The sequence below is a fragment of the Rana temporaria genome, chromosome 5, assembly GCF_905171775.1.
Source record: "Rana temporaria chromosome 5, aRanTem1.1, whole genome shotgun sequence".
Lineage (NCBI taxonomy): Eukaryota > Metazoa > Chordata > Amphibia > Anura > Ranidae > Rana > Rana temporaria.
The window spans coordinates 425,931,427-425,951,676 of record NC_053493.1 but is presented as its reverse complement, the minus strand read 5'-3'; the positions used below and the strand labels follow the sequence as shown (position 1 = coordinate 425,951,676).

At 52.4% G+C, this 20,250-nt stretch overlaps 1 protein-coding gene across 2 annotated transcripts in view; it reads right to left on the bottom strand.

Annotated features, from left to right (window-relative positions):
• Window positions 1–283: 283 nt before the first annotated feature.
• The window catches only part of LOC120941730 (serine/arginine repetitive matrix protein 1-like), a 137,463-nt gene continuing 117,496 nt past the window's right edge, over window positions 284–20,250 (bottom strand). For both annotated transcript variants that reach the window (XM_040355353.1, XM_040355354.1), the window contains 4 exons: window positions 17,323–17,403; window positions 11,226–11,408; window positions 10,915–11,028; window positions 284–475 (listed from right to left, as the gene is read on the bottom strand). In XM_040355353.1, the coding sequence (XP_040211287.1) occupies window positions 10,918–11,028; window positions 11,226–11,408; window positions 17,323–17,403 (375 nt within the window). In that variant the 3' untranslated portion in view covers window positions 284–475; window positions 10,915–10,917. The remainder of the gene's footprint in view (window positions 476–10,914; window positions 11,029–11,225; window positions 11,409–17,322; window positions 17,404–20,250) is intronic.

Genomic DNA, 20,250 nt, shown 5'->3' with positions numbered 1-20,250 from the left:
TTAAAATGCTGCAAATATTATTATTATTTATTAATAATAATAATAATGATGATAAATAATAATATTTGATGTATTTTAATAGAACAGGAAATCATACAAATAATAATAATAATAATAATATTAATTGATATTTTTATACAACAGGAAACCCTTTCCCCAATCATTGGACACAGATTGCTGGTTGGAAAATTTGCAAAAAAAGAAACAATAATATCCATTTTTCCCTTTCAATCATACAATGAGAGGAATATAATTGCAGACAGAAGAACTGACACTTCAATGGGAATACAACAACAATACATTTTATTCATATATAAAAAACATCGGCGGGATGTATAGACTTTATACTCGTCTATCAATCTGGATATAAAACGCGATCGCTGCTATGGAGGTACATCGCGGGTCACACGGGTTTGCCGGGACGGGAATTCATCGGGGAGATCGGAGAATTCATCGGGGAGAATACAGGATCAGTCTGGAAATTAAATAATAAAAATGATTAGAAGAAATCAGCAATGGAGGCCCCCCCCTCCCCCCACACCTAATCTTCCCTGTCCGGCAGCAGGGCCGTTGCGAAAGGGCAGGCAAACCAAGCAATTGCTTGGGGCACCAGAGCTGGCCTGGGGCCCCAGAGCTGGCATGCTGGGCCTCCCTCCCTCGCAACTCACTCGCTGCACGGGAGGAGGAAGAACTAAGAAGCCATTTTCGGTAGCGGCAAAACCCCCCACCCCCGCTTCTGAAAAGACTCCGATGTCATTTCCGACAGCAGCACATCCCCAAGCTTCTCAACCGTGCCCTGTCGTTGTCCATTTTGCTTGGGGCCCCCAAATTCCTTCAAATGGCCCTGCCCGGCAGCATGGTATATTTAGTAGATAGCACAGTCAGTGCTAGGGGGGTGCCCACGTGTCCCGGATTGCCCAGGAGTGTCCCGCAATTTATGTCTGTCCCGGGTCCCAGGCATCCTTCATTCTGGGACAATACAGTGTCCCGGAATGAAATAGAGCACACAGCCACCCCCTACTAACTAATAACTACATTTCCGGGACTGGTTGCTAGAGGCCGGCGCTGCCTGGCGTCTTGCAACCAGTGACAATTTACTCTCAGACGGTGAGACCGGGAGCGAGGCCTGCGCCTAGTGCAGCACTGCTGTCCCCACCCACCTCGGCACCTCCTCCTTCTCCGGCACCCAGCGGCAAGCAGCAGGGACGGGTGTGATCTTCACTCTCCAGATAGTGACGCCGCTCCTTTCCTTCTACACACGCGGCTCATGCAGAGGAAGTGACAGCAGCACTGCATCTGGTGGCAGGCTATGGGTGGCAAGCGGCACTGCAGTGAAACGTGGGTGTGGCCAAATTGCTCTTGCTGACATCATCGCCCCCCCCCCCCCTCTCCCAGTGATGTTGAACCTGCCCCCAGACAACTGCCACAGCTCCTCGACGGCAATAGATTTATGTGTGACTGGGGACACACCAAAGACATGTGTAACGGCTACCCCCTGGTGTGAGGGTCTCAGCCGTTTGAGACGTCCTTTTCCCTGGCAAGCTGCGATATGCAGGTACCGCCGGTATATCCCATCGAACGCCCTTCCAAGAAACGAGACGTGCTACGTTTGCAGAGTCAAGCAGACTGACTTTATTTGGCATATTTCACCTGCTTATATCTGCTTACAACTGTTACAAGAACAATGCCATCTCCTTGAATTAATCACTTGGCCAGTTTCTAGCCGCTTCGGCACCTCACCCCACTTAACATTTCCTGGCCAGGCACATAGAATTCAATTAACCTTTAAAACAATTATCACTCACACATAATCCCCATCAGCATACACCTCACAGGGGGGCTGTTTACCTGCACACAAAAGAGGGTTCATTAGCTATGCGAAGGGTACATTAGCATTCAACAATGAAAAGAAACTTGTCCAATTAACCCTTTGAGCTCAGAATACACTGTGGTACATCCACTTGTGACAAGCCATGCAGTTCCTTGTAGTCCCCCTGCACGAAGATTATAACTGTCCCGGCAGCATGCATAGGTCCGTTACACTACTCCCCCTTTGTGGAACACTCCGGCAGACCCGGATTGATCCTTTTCGGATCAACTTGGGGATGTCCGGTCTGCTGTTAGGGTAAAAGTTCCGTTTGCCTGGACAGTCCGTCGGCCTTCCCATTGGCTTACCAGGTCTGTAGCTGATGGTGACGGTGAATAATAGAATTCAGTTCTGGAACAGTCACTTGCTTTGCTCTCTCAATGGCTCCCAAAACCTGTTGCTGATGCTCTTGGGACAGATACGGCACCACCTGGATGCAAATCCCATTTAATCTTTTGACAATTTCCGCCTGTTTGTGCATTTCAATGTTCAAGCCACGGGACATCTCATAATACGTGACATAGTGTCGTTGCATCTCTGATTTCTCACTGGCCAACTTGTCACATTCCCATTTTAGACTGTGATATTGTGCCGGATCTACAGTACATGTCGGGGAAGGTAGTCTTACCCGGTTCTCAGCAGCAAGCGGGTTGATTCCAGCAACGCGGGTGGTCACGGGACAAGCAGCAGCAGGTGTAGGTAAATAAGCCGAAGTCAGAGGGCCAATGTCGTTGCCCAGCACCACCTCGGCAGGTAGGTTGTCCATGATACCAACTGTGGTCTTTCCTGACCCGGCTCCCCAGTCTAAGTGCACCCGGGTGGTGGGTACGCGAAATACAGCACCCCCTGCGACCTGGACGGCAACTGTGCGAGTGGACACGTTCTCTGGCTTTACCAGATGTTTTTGAATCAGAGTGATAGTAGTCCCGGAATCTCTTAAGCCTTGTGCTACTTGTCCATTCACTCGTACCTCCTGACGGTGATGCTGACGGTTATCCGGAGAGGCCGCTTGTATTGGGTCCGCCTCATACCAAATTCCCAGACATTCCTCCGGGCCCCCCTCGGTCTCCAGGCAGTGGGCCGCAGAGGGACGTGATGGAGTGACCTCTGTGTTGGGTGTTGTGCGTCTCCAATTGTTATTTGTAGCTCTCAAAGGGCAATAACGAGCAATATGTCCCGTGTCGCTGCAGTGATGGCACGTCACCCTAGGCCAGTGCTTCTCAATTCCAGTCCTCAGGCCCCCCCAACAGGTCAGGTTTTCAGGATTTCCCTCAGATGAAAAGGCTGTGGTGATTACTAAGGCAGTGAAACTGATCAAATCACCTGTGCAAAATAATGGAAATCCTGAAAACCTGACCTGTTGGGGGGGCCTGAGTACTGGAATTGAGAAACACTGCCCTAGGCGAATCCCGGGGGTAGTTGCTAGACCCCTGAGGATGTGGTGGAACTGGAGCCGGAAACTCTGGGCGTGGGGTGACGGTTGGAGTACGCGGTTCTACCTTATGAGCCAGCCGTGTAGTACCCTGGCTTACTTTCCTTGTTTCCGCGTACTCATCTGCTAGCCGAGCCGCCTCGTTTAAGTTAGCGGGACGGCGATCTCGTACCCAGTCTTGTATGTTTGCGGCCAGGTCTTGGAAGAAATGTTCCATTAGGAACAGCTGCAATACTTCCTCCCCGGTGTTGGCCTTGCACCCTTGGACCCAAAGGGATGCCATCCTTTGTAACTGGTTGGCCCATTCCATGTGGGAGTCCACAGCCATCTTCTTGGACTCCCGGAAGCGCCGGCGGTAGGCTTCTGGCGTTACGGCATATCGGGTTAGCAGCGCCTTTTTAACTTGCTGATATTGTAAAATATCCTCTGGAGCGAGAGCCCGAAAGGCTTCATTGGCTTTGCCCGACAATTTCCCCGACAAAATAGTGACCCATTGGTCTGGTGGTACCTGGTGTAGTGAGCACTGCCTCTCAAAGTCCGCCAAATATCCATCGATTTCCTCCTCACTTTCTACAAAAGCTTTAAATGCAGTGAACGGTATTTTCTTTCCTGTAGCAGCAGGTGGGGGGGTAGGAACTGCAGGTGTAATGGGCTGTCTCGCTCTTACCAGTTCCAGTTCTTGTCCCCTCTTCGTTTGTATTTCTTCCCTTGCTTCCCGGAACAGCTGGTTGATTAGTTCCACGGACGTTTCTGGATACAAGGATAATCTCCGCTGTACAATCCCAGTAATTACATCTTCTTTGCTGACCGGTGCAAGGGGCTCCGTTCCTTCCATGGATCCATCCATTTCGTCCAGCTCCAGCAGGTCAGCTATCAGCTCTCTCCGTGGTCTGTTGCTGGCGCTCCTACCACGACTCTCCAATAGATCTTTTAGTGTGGATCTTTTCAGCCTGGCGTACTGCGACTCCATTCAGCACTTGCTCTTTGGATAAAAGGATCATCCCACTGCTGCCACCAATGTAACGGCTACCCCCTGGTGTGAGGGTCTCAGCCGTTTGAGACGTCCTTTTCCCTGGCAAGCTGCGATATGCAGGTACCGCCGGTATATCCCATCGAACGCCCTTCCAAGAAACGAGACGTGCTACGTTTGAAGGGTCAAGTAGACTGACTTTATTTGGCATATTTCACCTGCTTATATCTGCTTACAACTGTTACAAGAACAATGACATCTCCTTGAATTAATCACTTGGCCAGTTTCTAGCCGCTTCGGCACCGCACCCCACTTAACATTTCCTGGCCAGGCACATAGAATTCAATTAACCTTTAAAACAATTATCACTCACACATAATCCCCATCAGCATACACCTCACAGGGGGGCTGTTTACCTGCACACAAAAGAGGGTTCATTAGCTATGCGAAGGGTACATTAGCATTCAACAATGAAAAGAGACTTGTCCAATTAACCCTTTGAGCTCAGAATACACTGTGGTACATCCACTTGTGACAAGCCATGCAGTTCCTTGTAGTCCCCCTGCACGAAGATTATAACTGTCTCGGCAGCATGCATGTGTCCGTTACAACATGGATGGAGACTGGGGACACACCAAAGACATGGATGGAGACTGGGGACACACCACAAAGGCATGGATGGAGACTGGGGACACACCACAGGCATGGTTGGAGGCTGGGGAGACACCACAGGCATGGTTGGAGACTGGGGACACACCACAGGCATGGATGGAGACTGGGGACACACCACAGGCATGGATGGAGACTGGGGACACACCACAGGCATGGATGGAGACTGGGGACACACCAAAGACATGGCTGGAGACTGGGGAGACACCACAGGCATGGTTGGAGACTGGGGACACACCACAGGCATGGTTGGAGACTGGGGACACACCACAGGCATGGTTGGAGACTGGGGACACACCATAGGCATGGTTGGAGACTGGGGACACACTATAGGCATGGTTGGAGACTGGGGACACACCACAGACATGGTTGGAGACTGGGGACACACCACAGGCATGGTTGGAGACTGGGGACACACCATAGGCATGGTTGGAGACTGGGGACACACCATAGGCATGGTTGGAGACTGGGGACACACCAAAGACATGGTTGGAGACTGGCGACATACCACAGGCATGGTTGGAGACTGGGGACACACCACAGGCATGGATGGAGACTGGGGACACACCAAAGACATGGCTGGAGACTGGGGAGACACCACAGGCATGGTTGGAGACTGGGGACACACCACAGGCATGGTTGGAGACTGGGGACACACCACAGGCATGGTTGGAGACTGGGGACACACCATAGGCATGGTTGGAGACTGGGGACACACCATAGGCATGGTTGGAGACTGGGGACACACCACAGGCATGGTTGGAGACTGGGGACACACCACAGGCATGGTTGGAGACTGGGGACACACCACAGGCATGGTTGGAGACTGGGGACACACCACAGGCATGGTTGGAGACTGGGGACACACCACAGGCATGGATGGAGACTGGGGACACACCAAAGACATGGTTGGAGACTGGGGACACACCACAAGCATGGTTGGAGACTGGGGACACACCACAGGCATGGTTGGAGGCTGGGGACATACCACAGGCATGGGACATGGTTGGAGATTGGGGACACACCACAGGCATGGTTGGAGACTGGGGACACACCACAGGCATGGTTGGAGACTGGGGACATACCACAGGCATGGTTGTAGACTGGGGACACACCACAGGCATGGTTGGAGACTGGGGACACACCACGGGCATGGTTGGAGACTGGGGACACACCACAGGCATGGTTGGAGACTGGGGACACACCACAGGCATGGTTGGAGACTGGGGACACACCACAGGCATGGTTGGAGACTGGGGACACACCACGGGCATGGTTGGAGACTGGGGACACACCACGGGCATGGTTGGAGACTGGGGACACACCACAGGCATGGTTGGAGACTGGGGACACACCACAGACATGGTTGGAGACTGGGGACACACCACAGGCATGGTTGGAGACTGGGGACACACCACAGGCATGGTTGGAGACTGGGGACACACCACAGGCATGGTTGGAGACTGGGGACACACCACAGGCATGGTTGGAGATGGGGGACACACCACAGGCATGGTTGGAGACTGGGGACACACCACAGGCATGGTTGGAGACTGGGGACATACCACAGGCATGGTTGGAGACTGGGGACACACCACAGGCATGGTTGGAGACTGGGGACACACCACAGGCATGGTTGGAGACGGGGGACACACCACAGGCATGGTTGGAGACTGGGGACACATCACAGGCATGGATGGAGACTGGGGACACACCACAGGCATGGTTGGAGACTGGGGACACACCACAGGCATGGATGGAGACTGGGGACACACCACAGGCATGGTTGGAGACTGGGGACACACCACAGGCATGGTTGGAGACTGGGGACATACCACAGGCATGGTTGGAGGCTGGGGACACACCACAGGCATGGTTGGAGGCTGTGGACACACCACAGGCATGGTTGGAGACTGGGGACATACCACAGGCATTGTTGGAGACTGGGGACATACCACAGGCATGGATGGAGACTGGGGACACACCACAGGCATGGTTGGAGACTGGGGACACACCACAGGCATGGTTGGAGACTGGGGAGACACCACAGGCATGGTTGGAGACTGGGGACACACCAAAGGCATGGTTGGAGGCTGGGGACACACCACAGACATGGATGGAGACTGGGGACACACCACGGGCATGGTTGGAGACTGGGGACATACCACAGGCATGGTTGGAGACTGGGGACATACCATAGGCCTGGTTGGAGACTGGGGACACACCACAGGCATGGTTGGAGACTGGGGACACACCACAGGCATGGTTGGAGACTGGGGACACACCACAGGCATGGTTGGAGACTGGGGACACACCACAGGCATGGTTGGAGGCTGGGGACACACCACAGGCATGGTTGGAGGCTGGGGAGACGCCAAAGACATGGTTGGAGACTGGGGACACACCACAGGCATGGTTGGAGACTGGAGACACACCACAGGCATGGTTGGAGGCTGGGGAGACGCCAAAGACATGGTTGGAGACTGGGGACACACCACAGGCATGGTTGGAGACGGGGGACACACCACAGGCATGGTTGGAGACTGGGGACACATCACAGGCATGGATGGAGACTGGGGACACACCACAGGCATGGTTGGAGACTGGGGACACACCACAGGCATGGATGGAGACTGGGGACACACCACAGGCATGGTTGGAGACTGGGGACACACCACAGGCATGGTTGGAGACTGGGGACATACCACAGGCATGGTTGGAGGCTGGGGACACACCACAGGCATGGTTGGAGGCTGTGGACACACCACAGGCATGGTTGGAGACTGGGGACATACCACAGGCATGGTTGGAGACTGGGGACATACCATAGGCATGGATGGAGACTGGGGACACACCACAGGCATGGTTGGAGACTGGGGACACACCACAGGCATGGTTGGAGACTGGGGAGACACCACAGGCATGGTTGGAGACTGGGGACACACCAAAGGCATGGTTGGAGGCTGGGGACACACCACAGACATGGATGGAGACTGGGGACACACCACGGGCATGGTTGGAGACTGGGGACATACCACAGGCATGGTTGGAGACTGGGGACATACCATAGGCATGGTTGGAGACTGGGGACACACCACAGGCATGGTTGGAGACTGGGGACACACCACAGGCATGGTTGGAGACTGGGGACACACCACAGGCATGGTTGGAGACTGGGGACACACCACAGGCATGGTTGGAGACTGGGGACACACCACAGGCATGGTTGGAGACTGGGGAGACACCACAGGCATGGTTGGAGACTGGGGACACACCACAGGCATGGTTGGAGACTGAGGACACACCACAGGCATGGTTGGAGACTGGGGACACACCACAGGCATGGTTGGAGGCTGGGGACACACCACAGGCATGGTTGGAGGCTGGGGAGACGCCAAAGACATGGTTGGAGACTGGGGACACACCACAGGCATGGTTGGAGACTGGAGACACACCACAGGCATGGTTGGAGGCTGGGGACACACCACAGGCATGGTTGGAGACTGGGGACACACCACAGGCATGGATGGAGACTGGGGACACACCACAGGCATGGTTGGAGACTGGGGACACACCAAAGACATGGTTGGAGACCGGGGAGACACCACAGGCATGGATGGAGACTGGGGACACACCACAGGCATGGTTGGAGACTGGGGACACACCACAGGCATGGTTGGAGACTGGGGACACACCACAGGCATGGTTGGAGGCTGGGGACACACCACAGGCATGGTTGGAGGCTGGGGACACACCACAGGCATGGTTGGAGACTGGGGAGACGCCAAAGACATGGTTGGAGACTGGGGACACACCACAGACATGATTGGAGACTGGGGACACACCACAGGCATGGTTGGAGACTGGGGACACACCACAGGCATGGTTGGAGACTGGGGACACACCACAGGCATGGTTGGAGGCTGGGGACACACCACAGGCATGGTTGGAGGCTGGGGACACACCACAGGCATGGTTGGAGACTGGGGAGACACCACAGGCATGGATGGAGACTGGGGACACACCACAGGCATGGATGGAGGCTGGGGACACACCACAGGCATGGTTGGAGACTGGGGACACACCGCAGGCATGGTTGGAGACTGGGGACACACCGCAGGCATGGATGGAGACTGGGGACACACCACAGGCATGGTTGGAGACTGGGGACATGCCACAGGCATGATTGGAGACTGGGGATACACCACAGGCATGGTTGGAGACTGGGGACACACCACAGGCATGGTTGGAGACTGGGGACACACCACAAGCATGGTTGGAGACTGGGGAGACACCACAGGCATGGATGGAGACTGGGGACACACCACAGGCATGGTTGGAGACTGGGGACATACCACAGGCATGGTTGGAGACTGGGGACACACCACAGGCATGGTTGGAGACTGGGGACATACCACAGGCATGGTTGGAGACTGGGGACACACCACAGGCATGGTTGGAGACTGGGGACATACCACAGGCATGGTTGGAGACTGGGGACACACCACAGGCATGGTTGGAGACTGGGGACACACCACAGGCATGGTTGGAGACTGGGGACACACCACAGGCATGGTTGGAGGCTGGGGACACACCACAGGCATGGTTGGAGGCTGGGGAGACGCCAAAGACATGGTTGGAGACTGGGGACACACCACAGGCATGGTTGGAGACTGGAGACACACCACAGGCATGGTTGGAGGCTGGGGAGACGCCAAAGACATGGTTGGAGACTGGGGACACACCACAGGCATGGTTGGAGACGGGGGACACACCACAGGCATGGTTGGAGACTGGGGACACATCACAGGCATGGATGGAGACTGGGGACACACCACAGGCATGGTTGGAGACTGGGGACACACCACAGGCATGGATGGAGACTGGGGACACACCACAGGCATGGTTGGAGACTGGGGACACACCACAGGCATGGTTGGAGACTGGGGACATACCACAGGCATGGTTGGAGGCTGGGGACACACCACAGGCATGGTTGGAGGCTGTGGACACACCACAGGCATGGTTGGAGACTGGGGACATACCACAGGCATGGTTGGAGACTGGGGACATACCATAGGCATGGATGGAGACTGGGGACATACCATAGGCATGGATGGAGACTGGGGACACACCACAGGCATGGTTGGAGACTGGGGACACACCACAGGCATGGTTGGAGACTGGGGAGACACCACAGGCATGGTTGGAGACTGGGGACACACCACAGGCATGGTTGGAGACTGGGGACACACCACAGGCATGGTTGGAGACTGGGGAGACACCACAGGCATGGTTGGAGACTGGGGACACACCACAGGCATGGTTGGAGACTGAGGACACACCACAGGCATGGTTGGAGACTGGGGACACACCACAGGCATGGTTGGAGGCTGGGGACACACCACAGGCATGGTTGGAGGCTGGGGAGACGCCAAAGACATGGTTGGAGACTGGGGACACACCACAGGCATGGTTGGAGACTGGAGACACACCACAGGCATGGTTGGAGGCTGGGGACACACCACAGGCATGGTTGGAGACTTGGGACACACCACAGGCATGGATGGAGACTGGAGACACACCACAGGCATGGATGGAGACTGGGGACACACCACAGACATGATTGGAGACTGGAGACATACAACAGGCATGGTTGGAGACTGGGGATACACCACAGGCATGGTTGGAGACTGGGGACATGCCACAGGCATGGTTGGAGACTGGGGACATACCACAGGCATGGTTGGAGACTGGGGAGACACCACAGGCATGGTTGGAGACTGGGGACATGCCACAGGCATGGTTGGAGACTGGGGACACACCACAGGCATGGATGGAGACTGGGGATACACCACAGGCATGGATGGAGACTGGGGATACACCACAGGCATGGTTGGAGACTGGGGACACACCACAGGCATGGTTGGAGACTGGGGACACACATGGAGACTGGGGAGACAGTTTAACTTTTACCTTTCAGCCTGGGAGTGAAGCGATCGGACTTCTGGACCCGACGGTCCATCCCTCCTTCTTTTCCTTTCTTCTGTTGCCTTTCTTGGATTGCCGCTTCATCCTCTCTGACGCCTCCTGTGATTGGAGGAAATACATTTCATGTCATATCTTCCCGCACTCACTATAATACCTAGAGACCACCGAGACCTTCTCACCCAGACCTTCACACCCAGACCAATCTCTTTAACACAATCCTACCCCCATCCCCAAGTTCTCTCACCAGATTGGATAATTCTGAATCATGTGACAACTTGGGGGAATTATTCTATTACCTTTCCATCACTCAGTTCCTTTCTTTCCCCATCAGTCGATGTGATAGCACTACGGGACCCGGTGCGCCCTCTTTTCTTCCCCTCCTTCTCGGGATGAGGATGAGGATGATGATGATGAGGATGATGACGATGATGAGAATGATGAGAATGAGGATGTTTTCTCAACTTTCTTTCCTCCTGTTCCTGTGATGAAGATGAAACATGCTTTTGTTCATCAAAGGGTCCCTCCAGTTTTTGACCCCCCCCCCCCTCCCCCACATGATCTGCCTGAGCCTCTGGTTGGAATTTGGCCTCCATTCACCCTCTTTTCCAGCTTGATATTATCCCATAATATACATCAGACCTCCATATACAGACCTATAGGTAGATTCACAAAGAGTTAGGCCGGATTATCAGTAGATAAGCCGACCTAACTCTGAATCTAAGCCGCCGTATGTTTAAGCGTATGCTCAAACAGAGATACACTTAAACAAAGCTAAGATAGGCCGGCTTGCGCCGTTCTATCTTAGCTTGCAATGTTTCTATTGGCCGCTAGATGGCGCTTCCATTGCGGCCGGTGTAGATTATGTAAATGAGGGGATACGCCGATTCACAAACGTACTCCAGGCTTACGCCGTCGAATTACGTTGTTTCCGTAAGGGATAGGCCACCTAAAGTTAGAGCTATGCTCTAGTGGCCTAGCCAATGTTAAGTATGGCCGCCGTTCCCGCCGCAAAATTCGAAACGTTAACGTAGTTTGCGTAAGTTGCCCGCGAATCGGGATTTACGTCGTTTACGTCCACGTCGAAATCAATAGGCCCGTACGGCGTACTTAGCCGCAATGCACATTGGGAAATGTAATCCCCCGGCACATGCGCAGTGTCAAAAAACGTCAAAAAACGTGAGGTCAAGCCTCATTTCCATACAACACGCCCCCCTCCAAGTCATTTGAATTAGGCGCCCTTACGCCCGCTCGTTTGAGGCTACGCCGCCGTAGATTAGCAGGTAAGTGGTTTGAAAATCACTATTAGCCTAACTAATTTACGGCAGTGTAGCCTAAACAGGCTAGGCTAGGCCGTCCTAAAGATAAGCCTTTCTATGTGAATCTACCTATTAGTGTGATTTCATGTCAATGGAGGCAACGCATTGATAAATAGGACCCCGATATGGTGCACAAATCCTGCTTTAAGCTGGAGTGTCTCTCAGTCCAAATTCAATGTTTATCGCCAGCCTGAGCTTGGATTTTGTTCTCTCGGATCGTTGGGTTCCTCCTAAGCCCATGAACATCGATTGCTTCTCCTGCTAATGTTAAATGTTCTCCAGCAGGCAGAGTGAGAAGATACAGTGTATGGAGCTGAGAATATTTATTCTTCCTCGACCAATCACAGAAGGGTTTATTCCAGTGACATAGGCTGGGGAAGACGATAAAGATTTAAAGCGACCTTCTAGAAGAGTCCGTCTCTCCAAGTCTATGGCTGGTGAAGATGCGAGTGTAGCAGAGTCCGTCTCTCCAGTGAAGATGCGAGTGTAGCAGAGTCCAGCCTTTGCCTCCCAGGTTGCTGTAGCAGAGTCCAGCCTTTGCCTCCCAGCAGAAGTGTAACTAGAAACTTCAGGGTCCGGGTGCAAGAAACCATAAGCCCCCCCCCTGACCCATGGACCCCTCCCTCTGAGCCCAGTAGCGGAATGCCAAGGCCTGGACATAAGTGCAACATCTGCGGCCCCGGTAGTGCCGTCACTGGTGTCAGTAGTGTTGTGGAAATGTTATGAAGATGAATTTAATATGTATTGTCATCGTGTCACCCAGTGTTAGTTCTTCCGCTCCCCGCTCTAAAGAGCCGACTGGGGCGGACGGACGCTGGTGGAGATAAACTTCCTGATTTGGAGAGGGGTGTTTGCGGAGTGGGGGGTGTCGGCCGGCGAAAGGGCCCCTGTGTGATGCGCAGAAATTCGCCTAGTGGGATGCGTCCGCTCTGCAAACGCATTGTCGGTTTAGCGGATGTGTGCTTTGTCGTCTCTCAGTGCCTGATCAACATTGTGTTATGGTGTGAGCATACACCTGCAGATCAGCTCCCCTCATCAGGAACTGTGTTCATTGGTTATTGTATTATAATTGTATCGTATCATGTTGTTATTGTATTATTATCGTATCGTGTTGTTATTGTATTATTATTGTATTCATGTATTGCAGCCCTCAAAAAATCCACTCGCCTGCTCGCATTTTGCAAGTGGATATTGAGGTTTGGCGAGGAAGGTCTGCCTGGGAGTCAGGGGGCGAGCCGTCAGCCTGGCTGTGTCAAATGGGAGTCCTTCTCCCAGCGATCACGGAGGCCGGAGGGGGAAGAGAGAGAGAGAGAGAGCCGCCCAGGTGTTCAGAGCGCAGCGGGAGATAACAGCTTTAATTTCAATAGCCGTGTTCCCCCGCCGCTCGCTGTCAGATACAGCCCCGACCCCTGGTCCCGGGACTTTGATTGACAGATCACCCGTCACGGGATTGGACAGGTGATCTGTTTATCAAAGTTCCCCGGCCAGGGGGCGGGGTCTGTATATGACGTTGCACGGCGGGAACACGGCTACTGAAATGAAAGCTGTTATCACTGTGTTCCCCCCGCTGCACTCTGATCACCTTGGCGGCTCTCCTGTTCCTCTCCTCGGCTGCAAAGGTAGGCTGCAAGGTGGACACAAGGCTCCATGGTGGGCATTGGGCACACGGCTGCATGGTGGGCACATGGCTGCATTGGTGGGCACACGGCTGCATTGGTGGTGGACAAGGCTGCATTGGTGGTGGACAAGGCTGCATTGGTGGGCACTGGGCACACGGCTGCATGGTGGACACAAGGCTGCATTGGTGGGCACATGGCTGCATGGTGGACACAAGACTGCATTGGTGGGCACAAGACTGCATTGGTGGGCACATGGCTGCATGGTGGACACAAGACTGCATTGGTGGGCACAAGACTGCATTGGTGGGCCCTGGGCACAAGAATGCATGGTGGACACGAGACTGCATGGTGGCCACTGGGCACACGGCTGCATTGGTGGGCACTAGGCACAAGGCTGCATTGGTGGGCACAAGGCTGCATGGTGGATACACGCAGCCTGCATTGGTGGGCACGGATACAGTTGTTAATATTAATTCTGCATAATACATTTGAGTGTCATTTTATGAGAGCGTGTTTAGGGGCGGAATTTTGGGCGGGCTGGCTGGGTGGGACAACTTGTGGCGAGTAACCCTTGAGGTCTGGCTAGTAGCTTAGGACTTGAAATTGTGAGCCCTGATGTATTGTATGTATCTAAATATCCCTGTTAGAAGGGTTATCCTGTATTATCACATCCTGTGTTGTCAAATCCATATATGGGCATCTGCTGGGTGGAGCTCACACCCTGTGAGCTCACTTCCTATGGAGGAGGTCACATGTTGTGACATCACTTCCCGCTGGGTTTTTTAATAAAACCGCCTGTGAGGGCATCGGCAAACCAGTGATTGCTGGGATGCTGAGCTGATAAGACCAGTCTGATGATGTCTGTGACTTGATTGATTGGTGAGTGACCTTTTAACCACTTCCAGACCTTAGGTGTTTTTCAGATTTGGTGTTTGCAAGACTAAAACAGTTTTTTCTGCTAGAAAATTACTTAAAACCCCCAAACATTATATATTTTTTTTCTAACACCCTAGAGAATAAAATGGTGGTCATTCCAATACTTTTTGTCACACCGTATTTGCGCAGCGGTCTTACAAGTGCACTTTTTTTGGAAAAAAATCACTTTTTTGAATTAAAAAATAAGACAACAATAAATTTGGCCCAATTTTTTTATATATTGTGAAAGATAATGTTATGCCGAGTAAAATGATACCCAACATGTCACGCTTAAAAATTGCGCCCGCTCGTGGCATGGCGTCAAACTTTTACCCTTAAAAATCTCGATAGGCGACGTTTAAAAAATTCTAGAGGTTGCATTTTTTGAGCTACAGAGGAGGTCTAGGGCTAGAATTATTGCTCTCGCTCTAACGATCGCGGCGATACCTCACTTGTGTGATTTGAACACCGTTTTCATATGTGGGCGCTACTCGCGTATGCGTTCGCTTCTGCGCGCAAGCTCGTCGGGACGGGGCGCTTTAAAAAAATTTTTTTTTGTTTTCTTATTTATTTTTATTTATTTTATTACTTTTTACACTGAAAAAAAAAATGATCACTTTTATTCCTATTATAAGTAATGTAAACATCCCTTGTAATAGAAAAAAGCATGACAGGTCCTCTTAAATATGAGATCTGGGGTCAAAAAGACCTCAGATCTCATATTTACACTAAAATGCAAAAAAAAAAAAAAAAAAACATTTGAAACTGTCATTTTTTCAAATGACAAAAAAAAAAATTGTCTCTTTAAGAGGCTGGGCGGGACTGACGTTTTGACGTCACTTCCGCCCAGCAGAGCTATGGGGACGGGCGAAGGAGATTTTTCCTTCAGTCCCGTCCCCAGTCAGCTGCCGAACGGTCCCGATCTCCTCCGCCGCTACCGACGGCTCCGGTAAGCGGCGGAGGGCGCTGGAGAGCGGCGGGAGGGGGGGCCCCTCTCCCGCCACCGATAACGGCGATCTTGCGGCGAGACCGCCGTTATCGTGTACCAGACCGCGCACACTAAAGATCGATAGCTTGGTTGTGGCAGCAGCTGCTGCCGTTACCGAGATATCAATCTTTAAAAAATGGACGTACATCGTCGTGCGCAGGTCTGGAAGTGGTTAAAGATGGATTATTTCCCTGAGACGAGACGTGTTACTATTAGAGGCACAATATCTGTGCTCCGCATGCAGCCTGATTTCGCTAACAGTAGTTACTTATATTATTATTTTATTTGTATTATTATTATTTTTTATGAGTCTGGGGCTTTGGTGAGGTATCGGGGTCTGTGATGTTTCACCTTTGAAATAGAGAGGGAGAGATGGAGGACGCTGCCCTCATTCTCCATCTCTGCAACCTCAGCAGCACAGAACGAATGGAGAAGAAGAGCAGCTCTGTACAGAGGCTTCCTGTTCCTTCACAAACTGAAGCATAGTAAACGCAGTTCCTCAGTCATGAATGGACAGAGTCAGTGATCAGAAAAGGAAGAGTCCGGTAAATGACATATTTACCAGCCAATGCATTTACGGCCTCGCCGTTCATTATGGGGCGTTCCGCAGACGCTAGAATTTCCCGCGAACGCCCCATAATGTTCTAAATTTGGCGAACGGGCAAACACCACATCATAGGTGTGCACAGCCTGTTGCATTAGGGTGTGCACCTGAAAGCTCCAAAACACGGTACCGATCTCTCACTGTGTTCATTCAGAAAGAGAAGGGGCTGGTAAATGACATTACTCCTTCCCCCACTCATCCTGAAATATCATCTATGTGTGCCCACTGCAGTAGACAATGGGAGAGGAGGGAAGCCAGCCATGCTGTGGGAGGGGACACCGGACAGCAGGGGGAATCTGCACTGATTAGGGTGTGCCTGGGCACGCCTGGCACACCCTGTGCACAGGCCTATGCACCCGATGTTCAACTCAAAAATCTTCAACTCCTCTGGGAAGGCCGTCCACAAGGTTTAGGAGGGTGTCTATGGGAATGTTTGACCGTTCTTCCAGAAGAGCATTTGTGAGGTCAGGCACTGATGTTGGATGAGAAGGCCTGGCTCGCAGTCTCCGCCCTAACTCATCCCAAAGGTGTTCTATCAGGTTGAGGTCAGGACTCTGTGCAGGCCAGTCAAGTTCCTCCGCCCCGAACTCGCTCATCCATGCCTTTATTATGGACCTTGCTTTGTACACTGGTGGGCAGTCATGTTGGAACAGGAAGGGGCCGTCCCCCAAACTCCTCCCACAAAGTTGGGAGCATGAAATTGTCCAAAATGTCTTGGTAGTTCCCTTCACTGGAACTAAGGAGCCAAACCCAACCCCCTGAGGGGCCAAGCCCAACCCCTGAAAAACAACCCCCCACCATAATCCCCCCCCCACAATAATCCCCCCTCCCCCCACACTATAATCCCCCCCCCCCACAATAATCCCCCCTCCCCCCACACTATAATCCCCCCTCCCCCACCAAATGATTTGGACCATATTGGATCTGATATTTATAGACAGATCTCCATACCTCACGGCCGTGCTTCCGCCCATTCTTCTTCCTCTCCCTCCGGCCTTCATCTTTAGGAGTTTTCTCCGGTTTGCCGAAGTCCTGTATATAAAAGATATAGAAGAGGTCAGGATGGGAAATACCGAGGAAGAGGCAGATACAGTATCTGACAAAAGTAAGTACACCCCTCAGTCCCATTTGTGTAAATCTTCTCTTGTATCTTTTCATGTGACAACACTGAAGAAATGACACTTTGTATCTACAATGTTGTGTAGTGAGTGTACAGGGGGGGTGGAGTGTACAGCGGGAGGGGTGTACACGGGGGGGGGGGAGGGGTTGTGTAGTGAGTGTTCAGCTTGTATAACAAATAACTCAACACACGGCCATTAATGTCTAAACCGCTGGCAACAAAAGTCAATACACCCCTAAGTGAAAATGTCCAAACTGGGCCCAATTAGCCATTTTCCCTCCCCCAGTGTCATGTGACTCATTAGTGTTACAAGGTCTCAGGTGTGATAAATTTGGTGTTATCGCTCTCACTCTCTCATACTGGTCACTGGAAGGACAACATGGCCCCTCATGGCAAAGAACTCTCTGAGGATCTGATATAAAGAATTGTGTCTCTACATAAAGATGGCCGAGGATATAAGAAGATTTCCGAGACCCTGAAACTGATCTGCAGCCCGGGGGCCGGGACCATCCAGCGGTATAACAGGACGGGTTCCCCTCCCCCGCCTCGCCATGGTCCCCCAAAGAAGTTGAGGTCACGTGATCAGCGTCATATCCAGAGGTTGTCTTTGGGAAATAGACGTATGAGTGCTGCCAGCATTGCTGCAGAGGGTGAAGGGGTGAGGGGAGGGTTCAGCCTGTCAGTGCTCAGACCATACGCCGCACACTGCATCAAATTGGTCTCCAGAAGGAAGCCTCTTCTAAAGATGATGCACAAGAAAGAGCCGCAAACAGTTTGCTGAAGACAAGCAGACTAAGGACATGGATTACTGGAACCGTGTCCTGGGGTCTGATGAGACAAGATAAAGGTATCTGGTGTCAGATGGTGTCAGGCGTGTGGGGGGGAGGGGCCAGGTGAGGAGGACAAATACAAGTGTGTCTTCCCTACAGTCAGGCATGGTGGGGGGAGGGTCATGGTCTGGGGCTGCAAGAGAGCTGCCGGCACTGGGGGGGCTACAGATCATTGAGGGGACCATGAATGGCAACATGTACTGTGACATACTGAAGCAGAGCATGATCCCCTCCCTTCAGAGACTGAACCGCAGGGTAGTATTCCAACAAGACTCCGGTCTGCTCACTGATCTCACACAGCCCCGCCTCCTCCTAACCCCGCGCCTGTAATAGACAGACCGTGGGTCCAATGCTGGGATGCATTCTGTCTATTACAGGCGCGGGGTTAGGAGGAGGCGGGGCTGTGTGAGATCAGTGAGCAGAGCGGAGCCAGTTTCTATGTAATCTGTTACAGCGTGTTTTACCGCTTGGTGATCCCGCGGCTCTCCTCTATCTCCATGCACTCTTCCCCCCAGGAGAACGGCTCCCGATCAACCCCGCCCGCCGGCGGTGCTCACCCCGTCACTCCCAGGCAGCCCAGCTCCTCGCCAGCCCTCAAAATGCGAGTAGGCGAGTGGAAAATTTGAGGGCTGTATTATGACTTATAGGACTGTTACAATGTTTGTTGTTTAAGCCGGGGCGACGCCCACAGGTTTTATTTTGTAGCTTTTTTTTCACATTAAAACCCAATAAAAAGTATTTTCAGATACAGAACTGTGATTTTCTCAAGGCCTTCTTCCTTCTGAAAATCCCAGTTGCCTGGCTTCACTATCTAAGGGGTAGATCCACAGAGCCAGTACGCCGGTGTATCTGCTGATACGCCGGCGTACTTTCAAATTTCCCGCGTTGTATCGTTGTTTTGAATCCTCAAACCAAGATACGACGGTATCTGGGTTTGATCCGACAGGCGTACGCCTTCGGATCTTAGATGCAATACTTTGGCGTCCGCTGGGTGGAGTTTGCGTCGTTTTCCGCGTCGTGTATGCAAATTAGCTAATTCCGACGATCCACGAACGTACGCGCGGCCGTCGCATTCTCTTACGTCGTCTCTAGTCGGCTTTTTCCGGCGTATAGTTAAAGCTGCTATTTTGTCGCGTATCGTTAGACCTGCCATGTTAAGTATGGCCGTCGTTCCCGCGTCGAGATTAGAATTTTTTCTTTTTTTTTGCGTAAGTCGTCCGTGAATCGGGATGGACGTAAGTCACGTCTAACTTTAAAAAATGACGTCCTTGCGACGTCATTTCGCGCAATGCACGGCGGGAAATTTGGGGACGGCGCATGCGCAGTTCATTCGGCGCGGGGACGCGCTTTATTTAAATTAAACACGCCCCCTAATCGCCGATTTGAATTAGGCGCCCTTACGCCGCGAGAGATACACTACGCCGCCGTAACTTACGGCGCAAATTCTTCGATATGTTCCGTGTTTTCTTCTGAAATTGTTTCCCAATGTTTCCTTTCTCAGGGATTCCAGCCTCGAACCCCCCTCCCCCTCCTCCCCTCCCCCTCCTCTCCTCAGGATTCTGTTATACTCTCCTGTACATAGTGCCCACTGTCATACTCCTCTCCTGTACATAGTGCCCACTGTCACACCCTCCACACTCCTCTCCTGTATAGTGCCCACTGTCATACTCCTCTCCTGTACATAGTGCCCACTGTCATACCCTTCACAATCTTCTCCTGTACATAGTGCCCACTGTCATACTCCTCTCCTGTACATAGTGCCCACTGTCATACCCTCCACACTCTTCTCCTGTACATAGTGCCCACTGTCATACCATCCACACTCCTCTCCTGACATAGTGCCCCCTGTCACACTCCTCTCATGTACATAGTGCCCACTGTCATACCCTCCACACTCTTCTCCTGTACATAGTGCCCACTGTCATGCCC